This window comes from Bubalus bubalis, chromosome 4 (genome assembly GCF_019923935.1).
Source record: "Bubalus bubalis isolate 160015118507 breed Murrah chromosome 4, NDDB_SH_1, whole genome shotgun sequence".
In the NCBI taxonomy this organism is placed as follows: domain Eukaryota; kingdom Metazoa; phylum Chordata; class Mammalia; order Artiodactyla; family Bovidae; genus Bubalus; species Bubalus bubalis.
The window spans coordinates 11,132,908-11,153,649 of NC_059160.1; the positions used below are offsets into that span (position 1 = coordinate 11,132,908).

A 20,742-nucleotide genomic window follows, 5' to 3' on the forward strand; every position below is an offset into this window, starting at 1 on the left:
GTTTCCTACAAGGGCACTTAGCCCATCCATGGGACCCCACTCCATGACTCCCTTCCTCCCAGAGGCCCTCCCCAACACCATCACACACTGGGGACTAGGGATTAACCAAGGGATGTGGGCGGGGGTGGGCACGGACACCCGCCTGTCGCACTCCCATGCCCGGTCCTTTGCTGCGCGGGGCTGCTGTGGACCTTGCACTGTCCAGGACCTGGGCCTCAGCAGCCTGCTGCTACCAGGCACAACCTCACCACGAGAAAGGCCTCAGCAGCCAGGAACCTCCCAACCTCTATAACATGTGACTCAAAGTGACAGCCAGGAACTCTAATCCGAGTTAAAAAATTTATTCATTCTTTTATCAATAAGCTCGCTTTCACACATGCACACGTGTACACGCGGTATCTGATTTCTCCTTGAATTTCAGAACCCCCTCCTCCTTGCAGGTGCTTGAAGCTACAGTGGAGGACTCAGGTTCAGGCAAAGAGAACCTAGAGCCACCCCAGTGTGCACAGGGTTGGGGGCTCCTTGTTCTTCTTCAGCCCGGATGCTATAGCCCAGGGGCTCAGCCCGCAATCCTGGAAGAATCCTTGGCCAAAGCTCTCCCACTGACCAAGACCACACGTGGTTTCAGGCCCTGCTGAGGCCATCAGGGCTCATTCACTTCTATCCAATCTTATTCCGAAAATGACCAGTGTGTCTGATCTACAGCCTCCTCTGCAGGGAACAGGGCATTCTGATAAAGAAGCCCCGGCCTTTAGCATCAGGGCCTGATGCCCCAGCCCCAGCCTGGCCCCCAGGCCTCCCCAAGCTGGGCCCATGGGTTCACCTTCTGCGGCAAGATCAGTTACACACTGCCCTCCTGCCCCAGACTCGGGACTCCACCTGCCCTCCACCCCCCACAGGCACCCCTTCTGGCTCCGCGTCTTGCCCTCACCCTGTGTGCTCCCTGGACCCTCCCACTAGAGGAGCAGCTCCTTGGCAGTCAGGGCTATACTGGACCCAAGATAAAGGCCGAAGGAAGGAATGGCAGATGGTCTGTCCTTTAGCTCCTGGGAATGGGCCATGGGGTCTCGGGGATGGAAGGTGACCACACGGGGACCTGAAGAAAAGCTAAGGGGACACAGTCAAGCTGCTGCTCCTAAGTCGCTTCAGTTGTGTCTGACTCTGTGTGATTCCATAGATGGCAGCCCACAAGGCTCCTCCATCCCTGGGATTCTCCAGGCAAGAACACTGGAGTGGGTTGCCATTTCCTTCTCCAATGCATGCATGCTAAGTCACTTCAGTCATGTCGGACTCTGTGCGACCCCACAGACGGCAGCCCACCAGGCTCCTCTGTCCCTGGGATTCTCTAGGCAAGAATACTGGAGTGGGTTGCCATTTCCTTCCCCCACAGTCAAGCTGGCTACCTTTAAAGGTGCGGCCTCACGGACGCAAGCCCACACGTGCACACACGCACACACGTGCTCACTCACCGCCCCTGCTGGGGAAGGGCCCCGCATGGCGGGCCCTCGGGCTCAAGGCCGGGGTTCTTGCTAAGCTCCTGGAAAAAGAGCAGCAGCTGGAGGCTGCGCAGGCTCTCCAGGCCCTGGGGGGACAGCGGCTGCCCCCCGTCCTCCTCCCCGACCCCCTCCCCGTTGTCATCGTCGTCGTCGTCGGGGGGCTGCGGGGAGCTCCTGGAGATGTAGCCCTGGTCCGACTGCACAGAGCGCCGCTGCTCCTCCTCGGGGGGCGTGAGCATGTCCTGGAGGCTCGGGTTCCGCTTGGGGGTCGGGAGCCGCCCCTCGGAGAGGAAGATGATGCTGTTCCGCCGGGGTCCCTGGCCCCCCAGCAGCGGGCAGGCCTCTTCTCCCTCCACCAGGGCCAGCCGGCCAGCGCCGCTCCTCACCTCCTGTGGGACGGGCTCCACTACCTGAGCCCGAGGGACCCTGTCCACCGGGACCACCATGGTCTGGAGCGTTGGGGCTGCCGGCTGCCCCGGGGGCCGGGGCTGGGGCTCCAGCCGCGCCAGCCCGCCCCCTCCTTCCCCGGCGAGGAGCAGCTCCACCAGCAGGTGGTCCTGGGAGGTGGGCTCCCGCACCAGCGGCTCCTGCCGGACGATCCCTCCTTCGGGCAGCGGCTCCTCCTCGAAGGCCTCCTCGTCCAGGGACGGGAAGTCCCGGCCTTCCGCAGAGCGGAGGTTCTCCAGTTCGAACCAGTCCGGGCGCTGGGCCTGCCAGCGGCGGAAGCGCTGCACGGCCTCGCGGAGCTGCCGGCCGCTGGGGCTCTGCAGGTAGTTCTGGGCCGCGAGCGCCCCCACGCGGTGCATGCGGCCGGGCTCGAACATCTCCAGGTCCTGGATGCGGAAGTAGACCTCCTCGAACCGGTCCATGAGCTCATAGCGGGAGGTGATGTTGAACAGGTCGGGCACGTCCGCCTCGCAGCTGATGTCGCTGAAGTAGCAGACAATATAGGTGCCGAAGCAGGCCGGCTTCTTGAAGTCCGGCAGGATCATGTTCATGGCCGCCGTGAACAGGTCCCCCGCTGGCTGCCCGCGGTCGCAGCGGAGCTGCACGGCGGCGGCGTCCTCCCAGCCAAGCATCGCCTGCCACTTGGCCCGGGTGCCTCGGGAGCATAGGACGACTATCTTGGAGTTGCTGTCCGCCACTTCCTGCTTCTGACGCCCCACCCAGGTCATGACCCCTACCTCCGAGATGGCCTGCTCCTCCAGCAGGTCCAGGGCTACTTCGGTGCCACACACGGTGAGCAAGAATTGGGCGAACTTGAGGACCACGTCCACGTAGAGGGGGTGGTCGGCGGAGTAGACGATCCAGACCTTCCTGGGCTTCAGGGGCGGGGGGCTCAGGCTGGTGGCGGAGGGCAGGATCTCTGGGGGAAACAAGGAAAACGGTGTGGTTTCAGGCGTTTCAGTGCTGACCACACACCTGGCCTGCTGGTGAGGGACAGGAAACAGGCTGAGTTTGGCTCCGCGAGCCCAAGAAATGCAGCTGAGACCCCAGAAGATGCCCGAGGCGGCTGCCAGGCTGCACTGGCTGCCTGCAAAATAGCCTGTGCCTTCAGGGAAAAGAGTGTCTCCCACTTTCCTACCTTGCCTGCAGCCTGCACGTTAGTTAGCATTATCTTTTCTTCAAGACACCAAGGCCTGTCTCTGGCATGGACACAGCTGCTCTCCAAGGGCCCTAACCTTCCCTTCTTGTTCAGGGATTAGCTGTGAACCCAGCCCCACTGCTATTTGAGGTCCTTCCATTCGGAGCTGGAGGTGGGTCCCCGGCAGGTGACATCTCCCCAGGGACAGGAACTGACCCGGGAGCTCCTCCAGGCCAATGTGAACAGCCTCCCCCTGAAGCCAGGCCGCCCAAACCAGGAGTGCCCACCTGTGTCTTTGGTGCCATCTTCATGTTTTCCTTGACGGAACCCTGAAAGGAAAGGCAAGGTCAGAAGGACTGCTCCAGAAGTGTCCGTGCAGGTGGCACAGGTTTTACAAGGCCATTTCCCGACCACGGGAGGGGCCAAGGAGCACCTCCTAGCTGCTCTGGGCCTTGGCGGGGAGACCGCGTCTCCCACAACCACTGTGTGACCTGGAGGAGGTACCGCTGTCTCTGAAGCTTGGTTTCTTCCTCTGTGAAATGGGTCTGTGGTTTAAGTGCCCACAGGGGAGGAAGATACCCACAGGTGAGTATCCATCATGCCCACCACCTGGGTCACAAGTATTCGGCACCACTGACTGGTCTGGGGCCCCCAGAACGGTGCCTAGGAGGTTACCACCTCAGTGGCTGCCCCCAAGCAGACTCCCTTTTCAGGGAAAGCCCATCCCCCAGACCTGTCCTTGCAGGAGGCACAAGCCTTCCGAGACGTCTCTGGAAGTGGCGCACCCAGCCCCTTTGCGGCCTCCTTGTATTCTGAAGGTGATGCGGGGAACCAACGTCCTTAAGTGACCTCCCCTCCTGGACCCAGTGAGGGACCCCATGGTGTGGGGCTGACTCCCTGGAGCCACACAGAGGCCAAGGAGGGCATTTGGCACCTGACTTCAACCCCCACCTTTGGGCTGCTCCCCAGAACCATGAGGTCCTTCCCTCGCCCCAAGGAGTGGGTGCTTCGGGAAAAGGTCAGATGTGAGGCCCAAGAACAGCCTCCTGACCCCTGGAAAGACCCAGACGTTGGACCCTCCCAGGGACCCTCTGTGGAAGGACCCTCTCGACAGGTCTCATGCCTGGCTTGGTGATCTTCCCCTGAACGAATCGTGGTCACAGAGGGAATGGCCACCCAGATCAGGGTCATGGAGGGGCAGGGAGAGGCCAACCCCCACCCAGGAGACCCATGTTCCCTCCTGCTTGGAACGTGGCCAGAACAGGCCTGGGGTGGGGGACTGATGCTTATTAACAGCCTGCAGGGCTGGGGGTGTGGGGTCCTGAGCACAGACTTAGGGCTGGCACGGGGAGAAGGGTCTGGGAAGAGGGAGGGGGAGACCGGAAATCCCAGGTGGGCTGTAGCCCCGCCCTTACCTGGTAGCCTCCAAGTCATGCAGAGGATCAGCAGGATGACAGAGCCCACCAGCAGGATGGAGAGGCCTGTGATGAACGCAGACACCCACAGGGGTGTGTGGTCTGTGGCAGGAGGGTGGTGTGAGTGACATGACACCCTGAGGCCCCGCCCACTGCCCAACCCGGGAGTCCTGTCTGCCCTGCCAGCCCTGGGGCCCCGCCCACTGCCCACCCCGGACTGCTCCCCTGGGGTGTCTCCTCGTGCAGCCTGACTCCACACCAAGCTAGGCAGGGACCTCTCCGTGACCCTTGAGGTGTCTCAGCCTGGAAAGGGTCAGCCTCACCTTCAGCGGCGTCTGTAAGGAGAACAGGGACAGACTTTCAGTTGTCAGCAGTGATAGTGCACAGTACATAGTACACACTTGGTACATAGTATATAGTACCCAGAACCAAGTGTGTAATACTTAGTGCACAGTACATGGTGCACAGTAAAATATACTTAGTACTATATAGTACACAGTATCTATACTATGGTGCGTAGTACCCAGTACTTAGTACATAGCACACAGTACTATAGTGCATAGTGCCCAGCACATAGAGCTTAGCACTTAGTACACAGTACCTATACTATAGTGAACAGTGCACAGTACTATGGTGTGTAGTACCTAGTACACAGTACTAGTCAGTACTATGACTCAGAGTTTGTGAGAAGTAAAAGCAGACGTGTTAGAGCGCTTTGCTCACTCAGTACATGGTGTTAACTGTAGCTGTGACAATAAAGAGTCCCCAGTTTTCCAGTCACAGAAACTGAAGATCAGAAAGGCTCGGTGCTTTTCCCGCGGTCACACAGCTAACGAAAGTCAGCGCGGAGTCCAATCTGGAGCCTCTCTCTAAGGCCGCACGACACAGGCCTGGACAACTGCCCCTTTCCCCTGGACCAGGTCACGGTGCAGTCTGGGCTGCTGACCTTTGCCCACCCTGCTTCCACATGGCCCCTGGCAGCCGCGTGTCCCACCTGGGGTATGCAAGACCTCCGGGCAGGCCACGGACAGCGAGTGTCGGAGGCAGTCATTGAGACAGCTGCTGAAGAAGGGCTGGATCTGTGAGGCAGAGCGTGCGGAGGAGAGGCTGGGGGACACGGGCCCACCAGGAACCCACCGGCCTCTCCAGGATGTCTCCATGGCTGCTGGGCAGGTGGCCCGTCAGCGGGAGGGGGCGGACGACCCTGCCTGGGCGAGGCTGGTGGCTGGCCAGGAAATCCCCAGGCAGTAGCGGTACTGGATCCAGGGGGAGCATGACCCCCCAAGCTGCCTACCTGCCCTTTGCCCACCCCATCCCACCCTGCTCCCCACCTGCACGTGGTGGCGGCAGCACCAGCGGGAGTCTGGCAGGGTGACCATGATGTGGCAGCACGGCTGGGTGGCTTCCTGTGCGGGCTGCAGGGCGGAGGGACGGTGAGGCCCTGGCCCCGGCTGGGATGTGCCCTGGGGGCCCCCTCCCTGGGGAGAGGGGCTGCAGGTCCGGCTCCAGGAGGAGCAGCCGTCCCCAGGACTGCATCCTCAGGACCGCATCAGATGCCCCAGCCACCGGGGATCAAGGGATAGACGCACGTGTCCAGCAGCGGCCCTACCCTGGCTCCGTCTTACTGCCTCACCTTGACCCCCCACCTTGTCCTCATGTACCCGTTGTACAGTCTTCAAATCCTCTTTGTGATCATGAAATTAACAAAGCAAAAAGAGGACCAGGAGGATGTGGGAGAGGGGAGGACAGAGGGCTGAGTGCACAGGGCAGAGACAGGGCTCCTGTCAGCTGCAGGAGCAACTACGTACCAGCCACACGCAGCCACACTGCAAGCACACGCCAGCCACACACCAACTGTACACCAGCCACACTCCAACTGCACACCAGCCACATGTCAGGCACACACCAGCCACACATCAACTATACACCAGCTACACACCCACCTCACACCAGCCACTCTCCAAGTGCACACCAGCCTCACTCTGCACACACGGGAAGGGAGATCACATGCTCTAAGCCCAGCCCGAGCGCCTGGCCCTTGAGGGTGGAGAGGGTGCTCTGAGCCAGGCTGATGGGTTAGGAAAGCGGCAGGGAGGGCAGTTACCACGGGCAGGTCGACGACATGTTGGAAGCAGCTCTGGTTCTCCGCGGGCGGGAAGCTGTGCAGCAGGACCTGGTAACTGGTGGACTCGTTCCACGGGGTGAAGCTCAGCTGTAGCTGGTGGGCCTCGAGAGTCTCCACGGTGATGTTGGGGTCCCACAGGCTGCCTATCCCACGGGCACAACGTGACCAGGAGTCAGAGAGAGGGGCGAGCGTGCCTGCACATTTGCACGTATGTGCATGCTTGTGTGTCTGCATGCATGCGTGTGTGACCCAAGTAAAGCTCCCACACGGTCGCCCCCACGGTTACCTGAACTCACGCATGGCGTGGTGTCCTTCATCCTGGGGTCCTTGCAGTCTGTGGATCGGGAAGAGGTGCAACCGTCAGCCCCTGCCTTGGAGAGCTTGTTTTACAGAACCTCCAATGCCAGAGGTAACAACTGTCTGCTTTCTGGGAGCCTGTCCAAAGGTGGCCCCTTCAGAGGAGCCCCAGGATGGACGCTGCTATGGGTCGGAGGCCCGAGGCCTGGGGCTGCCCTGGCCACCTCACCGCTGATCCCTCCAGAAACCCAGATCCAGGCAGAAGCCCCCTCCCCAGACTTGTTCTTGGACTGAGGGGTCCTGTCTACTCCTGTTCCCCCTCTCTGGGGGCTCCCTCCCTGGATCTGCTTCTGCCCTTGAGGGGAGATGGGCTTTGTCCCCCTTGGCAAATGGTGACGTGGCCCCCCAGCTTCCACACATCCTCATGGGAGTCTTGGGTTCAGCCCCGTCTGGGGTGGGCCTGGGAAGCTGCATTTCTGACAAGTTCCCAGGTGATTCCATGGCACTGCCAACCTGGGGACCCTGTGAGGACTGCTCCCCCGGAGACGGCTTCTTGGTCCCCCATTTCCTTGATTGCAGCATTTTTATTGGTTTAAGATGTGACAGGTGTGAATCACTGTGAGCAACAGGTGCTAAGTCAGTCCACTTTAGGGATGGGGGGCTAGGAGGGGGATCGGGGAGTGTCACTCATCTGACAAATAATTATGGAGCCCCTAGTATGTGCCAGGTGCTTTGTGAGGCCTGGGAGATATAGCCAAGAGTGAGACAAAGTCCCTGCCCTCTGGGAATGCCATTCCAGCCGGAGGGACCATAGAAGGAAACTGTGATATCATGCCACGGCTATGTCAAGATGCTGGCATGTCAGGGATGGGGAGTGACATAAAAGGGGAAACAAAGCTGGGTGAGCAGACCATGCGTGCACATGTGTGTGTACATGTGTGCACACATCTGTGTGCATGTGTGTACACGAGTGAATTTGCATGCATGTGCACATCTGTATGTATGCATGGGTGTGCATGTTTTGTGTGTGCAAGAGGTGCTCCAACGATGTGGATGGCCTCAGCAAGCACTTCCCAATCGCCTCCCACACACTGGGCCATTTACAAGGGTCTTGAGGCTGTCCAAGTGGGTGTAAGGCCCAGGCCCTGTCCTCCAGGGGCTGGGCATTCAGGTGCTCTTGGCTCTGGACAACGAGAAAGGCGGACCATGGCAGAGACTCCGGGGGGGACAGAGATACACCCAGAGGTGCAGATGTATCAAATGCTGTTTTGGAAGATGAGCCTGGCAAACATCCCAGAAGGAGGGAGCAGGGGAAGTGGGGCTGGTGCCAGATACATGCAGGCAGGACATGGGAAGAGTGAGGATCCGGGGCTGGGACGGGGCGGGCAGTGAGGCCACAGCTCTCTGGGGACAGGCCTGTCTTCCCAACACCATCTGGGCAGGACATGCCAGATGAAGGACTCGGTTCCCATTGAACTCCCGGGGTCTTGGGCCAACACCAAGTTGGTGCTGCAGAGAACAGACTCTGCCTTAGGAAGTGGAGGCTGCAGCCCCCCCACCCAGGAGCCCCGGTCCTGCACCTGTTTGTCCCGTGGGTTCCACAGGCCGACCACAGAGTGAGGGGTGAAGGGCATGCTGCGGGGTGGTGCTCTTACCGGGCACCAGGAAGTTTCTGGATTGGTGGTTTGGGTCCCCGTCAGGGATGGGCTTAGGCAGGTGGTGGACGGTCACCTCGTACTCCTCTCTGGGTTCTACCACGAAGTGGCTGAAGGCAAATCGCCACTAGGAGACAGAAGGAGGGGAGGTCAAACGGTCACGGCTCTTACCTGAGCCCCAAGACCTCCCCACCTGTCCCTGAAGGATTCACCAACACAGGGCGGGAACAACCACGTCGCAAGCTCCTGAGTCAGAGGCATTGTGTCCCTGTTCTGTGTTTCTTCTGGTCTTCCTGCCTATTTACAAACACCTGGCTCTGGCTTCATTAGGAGACAGCAGGGCCAAAGGCAAGAGAATATGGGCGAGGTTGAAGGCGCCCCTCCCCCATCAGCCCTCACCAACTCCAGGGCTGTAGGCCTCTGGGACCCAGGGGCAGCTGAAGACCACTTGTTACGTGGCTCTGCCCCGTGGAAGGGAAAGCAGGGTCTCTGGAGCACGAAAGTACAGTGGGAGGCTACGAGGTCCCCCGTCCACCCCCTGAGCCTCACGGCGTTGTTGTTGCTCAAACTTTTTTAGGCCGATGGAGATGAGACGCACTGACGCCAGCTCCCTTGGTGGACTGCTTGGGGTCCCTGGTCCTCCCCATCCTCCCGGTAGTAGTCTGGGGGATCCTGTCCTCACTACACACAGGACAGGGTATCTGTCTTTGCTGCTTGTGTTCTGGGAGCTCTGCCTGTGGCCACTTGTCAGACGTAAACCGGCAGAATCGAGACGAGCCTGCATCAGGATCAACTGGACGGCTTGTCAGCACCAACCGCAGCCGTTTGAACACGCCAGCCTCTGGTTCAGGAGTCTGGGGGGCTACCTGGAACCTGCATTTCTACCAGTCCCCTGGTGTTGCTGCTGGGCTTGGGACTACACACTGGCAATCAGCACTTTGACCAAACTAAACACGAACCCATTCTGGCTCCAAGCAGCAGAAGGAACAGAAACTGCGCTGGAAACCACGGCTGCTCCGCGCTGGGCAGAGCCCCTGTGCCTGGAGGAGACCCTGGCTGACGGCAGGCGCAGGCCAAGGAAGCCGCCCTCCCAACAACGAGCCTGGACGTGAGGTAGGGAGGAAGAGTGGGGTGCATGCATGTGTGTGTATGTGTGCCCACCACTCCCCGCGGTCACCACCACCCACCCTGGTGGGACTCTTACCCGCTTGTGATGATGCCTCAGTGTGGTCAGAAACTCAAACCTGACACACAGACGCTCGTTGGTGTTCAGCTGCAGGATGGACAGCTCCGCCCCCTCCAGGTAGAGGACGCTGGCTGAAGGTCGAGGGAGGAGAGGAGCACAGGTGAGACCAAGGATGGCTAGCCGCCGGGGGGCGGGGGGGTCATTTTCTGTCTGCTATGCGTGCCGACTAACCCACCCCTGCTTTCTGCTCCTTCCAGCTCCCTCTGGGCTGGGTTAGCCGCTGCCTCTGGACAGCTACCTCTCACTGGACAGGGACAAAGATACTTTACCCCGGGCCAAAAGGGAAAGCTTTGCAAATTCGTGGCTAGGCTGCTGGGGACAGACTGTGGGTGTCAGAGGGGGGTCCTTGACCTTGAGGACGGAGCATGAGCCTCAGCAAGGGACTCACCCGGCCATCCACAGGCCTGGGCGCCCTCGTCACCCAGTCTTTCCAGGTGTGCACACGGCTCCACCCCCGAGAGGCTGAGGTGTGGGGGGGGTGCTGTCAGAAGGGCCAGCCTGCAGTCAGATGGTTCATGACTGACGTGTTTTCCAGGGTGATGAAGATTTGGGGCTGAAGAAAGGCCTTCAGTGGAGGATGGTGGGTTAACATCTAGAACTCTGAAAAAGGACTCACTGCCTGAATTGATGGGTCCTTTCTCTGAACTGGCCCTCGTGTCTGAGCACAGGGCCGGGAGCCCAATTCTGAGTCTGGTGGGAGGACTAGGAGGCCCAGTCTGTGGACCCACCAGAGGTGGGCAGCACCCCGAACGCCCACTCACCATCTGTCTGCAGCGTCCACTCGATGTGAGCCACGGGGAGCAAGTGTCCTTGCTGCGTGTGGGCGAAGCGCAGCTGGGTCTGCACGTTTTTTGGGGACGAGGGGGTGAGGTTCCGAGGGTGGATCCAGCTGTCGTCCAGGCAGGTACCTGGGAGCAGGAGAAGCAGAAATCAGAGGCTTGTGGGCTCTAAGGGACAGAGATGCAGCCCAAAGAGGATGCCTGGCGGGGTCCAGGAGCCTTCACAGTCAGGCCATGACCCCAAGACCAAAACTGGGCTCACAGTTCTCTTGATGCCCTTCAGGGGTCATGGCAAAGCTCTGACGTTACAAGAGAGATGACAAAGCATGCCTGTGGCTTTGAGATGAAGCAGTGGTTGGAAGTGGGCAGGAGACATGGGGCAGCCATAAGAGTTGCTCTGTTTTTATGTGTTGGGTCCCTAATGAGCATGGACTCTTGAATGGTGCGCCTCCTCCTTGAATTAAAGCACAAAACAAGATCCCACCCCAGATATTGCCCACAGCAGGGTGACAGGTCTGGCTAAAGGGTCATACTGCAGAGCCAGGTCATATTGTGGCGCCCCAGAGAATTCTTCCAAAACCCTGATGACAGGTGCGGCCCCGAGTCTCAGGAGTCCTCCCGCTGGGGACTGGGTCCCTTGTCAACTCAGTATGGGGTCAGTACCGCATCAGGGCAACTTGAGAAGAGAAAAAAATGGTGACTTACTGTTCTTGACTGTGCAGTTCAGCCCCTGCGGAAAAGAGAAGCAGGTAATTACAGCTGAGAAAGAACTCAGATCCGCCAGCCGGGCTCCGGTGTCCCTGGGCTCACACTCAGGAATGAAACGCACGTGCCTTCCCTCTCACTTTTGGGGCCGCTCCTGGGGGGACCATATTCCCCCCCGTACTTTGCTCTCCTGACAACTGAGGAGATGCAGGGCAAGAAGTGGGTGCAACACATGGCAAAAAGGAACTGCCGTTTTCTCAGTGGCTTTAGGAGCTGCGCGTCATCTGAGCCTCGTTTCCTGCCCTGAGCTCAGGACGCTGGCAGCCAAGCCCAGAGACAAGACTTCCAGATTTCCACATCTGAGAGGCCATGGTCACCCAGCCTGACCCCTATGGTAAGTCCAGCGACTGATCCACATGGCCTGCTCCACAGGGCATCCAATGAGCTTTTAGAACCTTAGACTTGAATATTCTCAGACAACCAAAGAGTACCAGATTTGTATGAAAATAGGTTAAAAAAATCAGCAACTTACAAGAATGCTCTTGGAGAAACAAGATGATGCTGGGAGCAGAATAAATTAAAACAAAATTATAGCGGTCTCCAAGAAATGAGAGGGCACTGTATCCATATGACAGGGACAGAGTACTATGGAAAAATGAGCAAACAGAAATAAAAACGGACCTTGAGGGGGAGGAAGGTGGGAGAGAGTTTCAAGAGGGAGGGGACATATGTATACCAATGGCTGATTCATGTTGATATTTGGCAGAAGCCAACACAAGATTGTAAAGCAATTATCCTTCAGTTAAAAATAAATAAATTTAATTAAAAAATGAACCATGAAAATAAAAAAATCCATAGACAAACTAGGCTATAAAATTCAGGAAATTTCTCCAAACGCAGAACAATATTAAGCAGAAATAGGAGAAACAATATGTGAATATTTAGAGGGTCAATTCAAGAGAAATGATATGACTAACTATATTTCCAGTTGCACTTATCTCACATGCTAGCAAAGCAATGCTCAAAATTCTCCAAGCCAGGTTTCAACAGTACGTGAACCATGAACTTCCAGATGTTCAAGCTGGATTTAGAAAAGGCAGAGGAACCAGAGATCAAATTGCCAACATCCCCTGGATCACAGAAAAAGCAAGAGAGTTTCAGCAAAACATCTACTTCTGCTTTATTGACTACCCAAAGCCTTTCTGTGTGGATCACAACAAACTGTGGAAAATTCTGAAAGAGATGAGAATATCAGACCACCTTACCTATCTTCTGAGAAATCTGTATTCAGGTCAAGAAGCAACAGTTAGAACTGGACTTGGAACAGACTGGTTTCAAATCGGGAAAGGAGTACGTCAAGGCTGTATAATGTCACCCTGCTTATTTAACTTATATGCAGAATACATCATGGGAAATGTTGGGCTGGATGAAGCACAAGCTGGAATCAAGATTGCCAGGAGAAATATTAATAACGTCAGGAACACAGATGACACCACCCTTATGGCAGAAAGTGAAGAAGAACTAAAGAGCCTCTTGATGAAAGTGAAAGGGCAGAGTGAAAAAGTTGGCTTAAAACTCAACATTCAGAAAACTAAGATCATGGCAACTGGTCCCATCACTTCATGGCAAATAGATGGGAAAACAACGGAGACAGTGAGAGACTTTATTTTCTTGGGCTCCAAAATCACTGCAGATGGTGACTGCAGCCATGAATGACCATGACCAATGTAAACAGCATATTAAAAAGCAGAGACATTACTTTACCAACAAAGGTCTGTCTAGTCAAGGCTATGGTTTTTCCAGTAGTCATGTATGGCTGTGAGAGTTGGACCATAAGGAAAGCTGAGCGCTGAAGAATTGATGCTTTTGAACTGTGGTGTTGGAGAAGACGCTTGAGAGTCCCTTGGACTTCAAGGAGATCAAACCAGTCCATCCTAAAGGAAATCAGTCCTGAATATTCATTGGAAGGACTGATGCTGAAGCTGAAGCTCCAATACTTTGGCCGCCTGATGTGAAGAGCCGACTCATCGGGAAAAACCCTGATGCTGGGAAAGATTGAAGGCGGGAGGAGAAGGGGACGACAGAGGATGAGATGATTGGATGGCATCACTGACTCAATGGAAATGAGTTTGAGCAAGCTCCGGGAGATAGTGGAGGACAGGGAAGCCTGACGAGCTGCAGTCTGTGGGGTTGCAGAGAGTCAGAGAGGACTGAATGATGGAAAAACAATAGGACCAGAACACTGTTTATGAGCTCATGAACAGCACCAGGTTGGAGCTCTTGCTGAAACCCCGGAGAAGATGCCCATGATGTTGAAGACAGTTTTAGGTGGTAGTAGCCAGTGTTCCCTGAGCTCTCCTGGGCCAGGCATTGGTAGCACTTTGTATGGAGATCTCATTGAATCTACAATAGCCCTATGAGGTAGGTACCATCACCACCTCACCACTTAAAAAAAATACATATTTTTAAAAATGTTATTTATTTTTGGCTGCGCTGGGTCTTTGTTACTATGCACTGGCTTTCTCCAGTCGCAGCGAGCGGGGGCTACTCTCAGGTTGTCGGGGGTGGGCTTCTCTTGCTGAGGAGCACCAGCTCCCTGGCTAACTCCGAGCAGCTGGCACCAGCTGTTGGTCTCTCCACCCATTGCTGCCTCTTGGACAGAGCTAGCTGTCATTCACCTGCTCACCCTCCCCTTCCTTTTTTCAGTCCACAAACATCTGTCAGCCCCCACGGCCTGCTTATGGCACTGGGCTGTAGGTGGTGAAGTCAGGATGCGAAGCCAGGTCCTCTGAGATCAAGTCACTAAGTGGTGCTCCATCCATCGAAGCGCCAGTGGAGGGACAGAAATCTGGGGGGCCTAACCCCTCTCTTTTCAGGGGAGCCAGCTGGCAGTGGGGCCTTGTTCTCTGGCCAGGTGTACAGGAGGCAGAGGGAAGGCAGAGCCTGGCAGGTGTAGACAAACTGCCCAGGGTCCCTCTCTAGCCCCTGCTTCCCCGCCATCAAGCCAAGCCCCTGCTCCGGGTGAGCAACTGAGGCCAAGCCCTTTCAGCCCAGCTCAGCGGAGACCCTCCCTCATCTGCAGCTGCTTCTCCCACTTTCCTGCCACACAGACCACCTACTCTTCATCCTGCCCACCCTCGGGCCTTGGCTCAGCGCTTTCCCCCTTCTGGAATGCTCTAGACTCTCTTGGAGGGCTGCCCAAGTGCCTTCTCTGCAGGAAAGGCACCCGGGAAGCAGGAGCTTCCCTGTTCCCTGGAACTCCATCCCTCCTGGCTGACAGAGGCTCCTGCTCCAGGCTGACTTCTGTGATTTACTGCCCCAACATCCATCATCAGCGAGTGTGTCTTTGTTGTTTCAGGACCTTGTATTTTGCAGGCGGTCAGCAAAAGGCCATCTAAAAATGAACTGAGTCCCAGACAGCAGAGTCCCCAGGTAGGACCTGCTGAGCGGGTCCCCTGCTCTGCCCAGGGTCACAAGGACCTTTCCCAACATCATGTTAAAAAAAAAAGATTTTGCTAAACAGTCACTGACCTTTCACCCTCTTATGAATCCTCCGCAACATTAGATAGGGAGAAATACCCCTTTGGTTGTGCCACATCCTCTGACTCAGATAAGGAGCGTCATTTCTTAGGGTCAGAGGCCAAAGGGAGGGGGCCGAGGAAACCGAGAGGAGCGGCGGGAGAGGGCAGCGCGCGGCCAGCACCGTCTGTCTCTTTTCCCTTAAGACGGGCCTCCACCCCAAGGCCACTACCAGGCGGTGGGTGTGGGTGTGTCGCTTCCTGTGGGCACAGCCGGCAACTGACGGGTGCCTACAGCCCCGCGGGACTCCAGACGCTGGCGGGCGGTGGGGGTCGGAGGGGGCGCCGTCCGGAGGGTCCATGCGATGCCCAGGGCTCGCCCGGAGGGGTCATCGCGCTGCCCTTACAACTCTCCCCGGAAGCTGCCCCGCAGACCCGGGGCTTGTGCGCCAGACTCTGCGGCCGCGGGGTCCCCCGGGCGCCGGCTCGGGGCGGGGGGAGGAGGAGGGATGGACTACCGGGGTTGGCACCGGGACCGGTCCCGCCTCGCCCTCCTCAGGCCCCGCCTCCGGCTGGCGCGCCTCCCCCAAGTCCTTCCCCAACTGCGGGGCTCCCCCTGGAGGCGCCGCCGGGACGCCTGCCCAGGTTGTGCAACCCGCGCTGCGCGATCTTTCCCAGCAAACTCCGTCTCTTCCCTGGCTCGCACCGCAACTCGCGACGCTCCGCGTGTCCTGCCCAGGGCGGCCCGCTCTTGTGCCCAAGCCTCGGAACCCCCGAAACCCCGCTACTCCGGCCCCGGCCCCCGGCCGCCCGCCCGCCCGACAGCATCCTCGGCTACCCCCACCGTCCACCCCACCCCCACCTCCACCCCCCGGGACGCGTCCGATCTCACCTCCTGGGAGCACTCGGGTGCCGGGTGGTCCAAGAGCCTCGGAGAGGCGAGACCGAGGCCCGGCGGGCGCAGGAGCAGGAGGAAGAGTAGGAGCGACGGCCCCGGCGGGGATCCGGGGAACACGCGCGGCCGGCAGCGCGGAGCCCCCATGGTCCCGGCCCTTCGCGGAAGGCTCGCTCCCGGGCTGGGGGCGCAGCGAGGGCGCGCCCCGAGGATCCCCTCGGCTGAGTCCCGAGTCGTTCTCCCGCGCCTGCTTCCGGCTTCCAGCCCTGCCCGGGGCGGGCCACGCAGAGGGGAGGGCTCGGCCGGGACAGTCCTTCCGCCTGTCCCTCCCCGACGTGCGTCCCAGGTGCGCCCTCCTCCCTGGCTCCGCCTCGCGCTCCTCCCCGCGTTTCTCCCCAACTCCTCCCCAGCTCCTCCGGGCTCCTCCTTGCGCTCCTCCCTGGATCCTCCCCGCGGTTCTCCCGCCCCGCCTGCTCCTGCGCTTCAGCTCGTCCGACTCCTATATTCCATCTCCGCTCTTCGTCAGGCCGTAAAACTATTTTAATATCTGCCCCTTGCTCTCGCCTCCGGTCTTACTCTTCTTCTCCGTCAGAGGAAGTTCTTTTTTTCAGTTCCCTCTCTGCGTATCCGCACCTCCTCCCTGTATTGCTTTCCTGGCTTTTCCTCCCCCTTCTCCAGGCCGGGACCGCTCCGCGCTCCGACTGCGCGGGGGTCCCAGAGGAGGTGGGGGGCCCTCAGCCTCCGGTTCACGCAGCGCTGCGCTGAGCCCGCGCTTTCGCCAGAGACCCGCTCCAAGTCTGCTGAGAGTCCGCAGACCGGGTCCTTCCTTCATCCTGAGACAACCGTCGTCCACATTCCCTTTCCTGACAACCCTGAATGCCTCTGCTGGTCTCGAACAACCCCCACCCAGATCCCACCGACTGTAAATGGATCTCCAGGTCTGAGGCGGTGGATCTTCTTCTGGTCCAAAGCAGTGGCCCTTTGCCTGCTGCTGGCGGACCCCTGGCGACCACCTGAGCCCCCGCTAGCGACAGGACACAGCTGCTTTAGGCCTCGAGCTCCGTGGTCTTCAAACCTTTTACTTGTTTATTTAAGAATTTTGGAATACTATCCATCCTCCCATACATTTTTAAATATCACTTCGGAAATTTTTCATCCTATGTAAATAGATATAGAGGATATAATCACTAATTTGATGTCTGTAGCAGGCAGCTTCCTCGATGCCCCACCCCATCCCATCTTCTGGTGTTTGCACCTGCTGTGCCTCCCTTCCCCCCCTTGAGTGTGTGCTGGGCCCAGTGACCTGTTCTCAACAGCAGAATATAAATATGATGAGACCAAAAAAAAAAAAAGGATGTCACCGATAAGGTTAGGCTATGAAAGACCTGGACTTGGGGTTGTTCAGCCCTTTCTGGGTTGCCGTGAGCTGCCTGTGGAGAGGCTGGGACGGCCAGGAGCTGAGAAAGGACTGGTCAACAGCCAGGAAGAAACCGAGGCCATCGTTTCACCGTGACAATGATCAGGAGTAAGTGGTCAAAATAATGCAAGGACAGCATTTTAAAAAATTATTTTTAATTGGAGGATTTACAATGTTGTGTTGGTTTCTGCCATATAGCAGTGTGGATTAGCCATAGGTATACATCTGAGCCTCCCTCCCACCCCTCTTGGTGGTCACAGACACCAGACTGAGCTCCCTGTGTTATACAGCAACTTCCCACTAGCTATCTATTTTGCATATGGTACTGTATATGATACAATACTCCGCTCTCTATTCTTCTCACCTTCCCCCCCTCCCCGCTGTGTCCACAAGCCTGTTCTCTACCTGTGTCTCTGTTGTGTGCTGTGTGCTGTGTTCAGTCACTTCAGTCGTGTCCTCCAGGTCACTTACAGGAAAGAATTATCTATCACAGCCCACACAGAAGAAGATGTGCATTGCATCCTCTACAAGAAATCACTTGGGGCTTCCCTGGAGGCTCAGTGGTAAAGAATCCACCTGCCAGTACAGGGAACGTGGGTTCGATCCTTGATCCAGGGAGATCCTACATGCCTTGGGGCAGCTGAGCCTGTGCGCCATAACTACTGAGCTTGTGTTCTAGAGCCTGGGAGCTGCAACTGCTGAGCCTGCATGCGGCAACTACCGAAGCCTGCCTGTTCCAGAGCCCATGCGCTGCAAGACAAGCCACCGCAATACGCCTGCACACTGCAGTGAAGAGAAGCCCCCCGCTCACGCCAACCAAAGAAAAGCCCACGAAGCAACAAAGACCCAGCACAGTCAAAAATAAATAAACACGTACATAAACAAAAGAAACCACCCTGGCAACTCAGCCAACAGAACCCAGCCAGGGAGACCTTGAACTCTCACTTTTCTCCAAAAGACTTTCGTTCGAAACAACCCGTCCCAACTTCCTCTTTTTCTTTGTAAATGTTTCATTCCTCTCTGGATTTGCCCATGGCTTTTTGCTATATAGCTTGCTTCTTCTGAATTCCATTTCTTTTGCTATTCCTGAATAAATCCACCTTTGCAGGAAAAATTATTCTTTTATTGCTTAGGTTTGTGTTACCGAATTGTTCCCTGAGTCTAAATGAGAGATTTTCCTGTGGATGGGTTTCAGTGATACAGCTAGAAAAAGTTGTACTTTTTAAAGAGTTTACGATGATGTTTCCATACACTTCCCATTTGACCCAATTTAATTGTTCTGATAGAAAAAGATTTTAAAATTATTTTGTTTACAACATAGCTGTTTAAATTCAGCACAACAACTCCAACTAAATTTGAAGTGAAAGTGAAAGTGTTACTTGCTCAGTCATGTCTGACTCTTTGAGACCCCATGGATTGTAGCCCACCAGGCTCCTCTGTCCAAGGAATTCTCCAGGCAAGAATCCTGGAGTGGATTGCCGTTTCCTTCTCCAGGGGATCTTCCTGGTCCGGGGATTGAACCCAGGTCTCCCGCATTGCAGGCAGATTCTTTACCATCTGAGCCACCAAAGCAGAAGCTAAATTTAGCAAATTGCTAAATATATTGGTCACATTTTATGAAACAAATTGAAAGATGGAGAAAGATTACATGAGAGGAGAGGCCTGTCAAATTCTACAGATAATTAGCTTTCAGTTCTGAGAGGCAAATGAACAGATGCATGGGGCTTCCTAGCCTAAATCACTCATCTTCTTAGCGCAGGGATTTTCTAGAATCCTGCTCATCAAAACTTAGCAAGGAATGTCAGAACCATTCTTGGTTGTTGCTCAGTCGCTCAGTTGTGTCCGACTCTCTGTGACCCCATGGACTGTGGCATTCCAGGCTCCCTTGTCCTCCACTATTTTTTTCTTGGAGGTATGTTTTGAGCAGGGATGAAAATTGCTACTTTCCTGTTTCTATTTTTAAGAGGAATTAGAATTAAAGCCAGAGAGAGCTATTGAAAAAAAATAAAAGGCAGTTAGCCACAGGGATTATTAAACTGAAGTCTGTGGGTCAGGCAGTTCAGTCGCTCAGTTGTATCCGACTCTTTGCGACCCCATGGACTGCAGCACGCCAGGCTTCCCTGTCTATCACCAACTCCTGGAGTTTGCTCAAACTCATGTCCATCAAGTTGGTGATTCTGTCCAACCATCTCATCCTCTGTCGTCCCCTTCTCCTCCTGCCTTCAATCTTTCCCAGCATCAGGGTCTTTTCTGATAGGTCAGTTCTTTTCATCAGGTAGCCAAAGTACTGGAGTTTCAGCTTCAGCATCAGTCCTTTCAATGAATATTCAGGACTGATTTCCTTTAGGATGGACTGGTTTGATCTCCTTGCAGTCCAGGGACTCTCAAAAGTCTTCTCCAACACCACAGTTCAAAAGCATCCATTCTTCGGTACTCAGCATCTTTTATAGTCCAACTCTCACATCCATATATGACTGCTGGAAAAGCTATAGCTTTGACTAGACAGACCTTTCTTGGCAGAGTAATGTCTCTGCTTTTTAATATGCTGTCTAGGTTGTTCATGGCTTTTCTTTCAAGGAGCAAGCGTCTTTTAATTCCATGGCTGCAGTCACCATCTGCAGTGATTTGGAGCCCAAGAAAATAAAGTCTCTCACTGTTTCCATTGTTTCTCCATCTATTTGCCATGAAGTGATGGGACTGGATGCCATGATCTTTGTTTTCTGAATGTTGAGTTTAAAGCCAGCTTTTTCACTCTGCTCTTTTACTTTTATCAAAAGGCTCTTTAGTTCATCTTCACTTTCTGCCATAAGGGTGGTGTCATCTGCATATCTGAGGTTATTGATATTTCTCCCAGCAATCTTGATTCCAGCTTGAGCTTCATCCAACCCAGCATTTTGCCTGATACACTCTGATATAAGTTAAATAAGCAGAGTGACAATATACAGCCTTGACATACTCCTTTCCCAATTTGGAACCAGTCCTTTGTTTCATGTCTGGTTCTAACTGTTACTTCTTATCCTGCATATAGGTTTCTCAGGAGGCAGGTAAGGTGGTCTGGTATTCCCATCTTTTGAAGAATTTTTCACAGTTTATTGTGATCCACACAGTCAAAGGCTTTAGTGTAGTCAATGAAGCAGAAGTAGATGTTTTTCTGGAATTTTCTTGCTTATTCTATGATCCAACGAATGTTGGCAGTTTGATCTCTGGTTTCTCTGTCTTTTCTAAATCCAGCTTGAACATCTGAAAAGTTCTTGGTTCATGTACTGTTGAAGCCTACCTAGCTTGGAGAATTTTGAACATTACTTTGCTAGCATGAAGACTGTGGGTAGGCTCTGCAAAGTTTGTAAACTCTTGGAGATGATTTGCAAAATGTTTATTTGTGAGTGTACTTTTCCCTGGATAGATTTAATCAGAATCTTGAAGGAGTTTTGGTGATTACAAAACCAAATCAAACCATTGCCACAGTGAAACCACAGCACAGATTTAGTTTAATCTTTCCACTTAATGTTAAGTAAACTAAGGCTCTCAGAGAGTCCATCCCTGCCTGAGGTCAGAGAGAGTCAGGGCAGAGCCCAGGGAGCAGGGGTGGGGCATGTGGTGAGCTCAGGA

The 20,742-nt window shown here is 55.5% G+C and overlaps 1 protein-coding gene across 2 annotated transcripts; it reads right to left on the reverse strand.

Moving 5' to 3' along the window:
* Positions 1-1,258: 1,258 nt before the first annotated feature.
* IL17RA (interleukin 17 receptor A) lies at positions 1,259-16,181 on the reverse strand. 2 transcript variants are annotated; one of them, XM_006071433.4, is made up of 13 exons: positions 15,714-16,181; positions 11,304-11,328; positions 10,581-10,727; positions 9,778-9,890; positions 8,574-8,700; positions 6,908-6,955; positions 6,601-6,764; positions 5,828-5,911; positions 5,491-5,575; positions 4,820-4,831; positions 4,497-4,598; positions 3,369-3,410; positions 1,259-2,862 (listed from the first exon to the last, which is right to left on the reverse strand). In XM_006071433.4, the coding sequence occupies exons 1-13, from the start codon at positions 15,861-15,863 to the stop codon at positions 1,466-1,468; spliced, it is 2,496 nt and encodes an 831-aa protein (XP_006071495.2). In that variant the 5' UTR covers positions 15,864-16,181; the 3' UTR covers positions 1,259-1,465. The 2 variants fall into 2 exon arrangements, with proteins under 2 accessions (XP_006071495.2, XP_006071496.2); XM_006071434.4 differs by lacking the exon at positions 5,828-5,911 and having other exon boundaries at positions 15,714-16,000.
* Positions 16,182-20,742: the final 4,561 nt, after the last annotated feature.

Excerpts from the sequence above, each read along its gene's own strand:
- IL17RA (XM_006071433.4), bottom strand. The coding sequence starts at position 15,863 with ATGGGGGCTCCGCGCTGCCGGCCGCGCGTGTTCCCCGGATCCCCGCCG. Across the intron at positions 5,576-5,827 it reads GCTGCCGCCACCACGTGCAG|ATCCAGCCCTTCTTCAGCAG; the intron begins GTGGGGAGCAGG and ends TCTGCCTCACAG. Across the intron at positions 2,863-3,368 it reads AGATGGCACCAAAGACACAG|AGATCCTGCCCTCCGCCACC; the intron begins GTGGGCACTCCT and ends TGTTTCCCCCAG.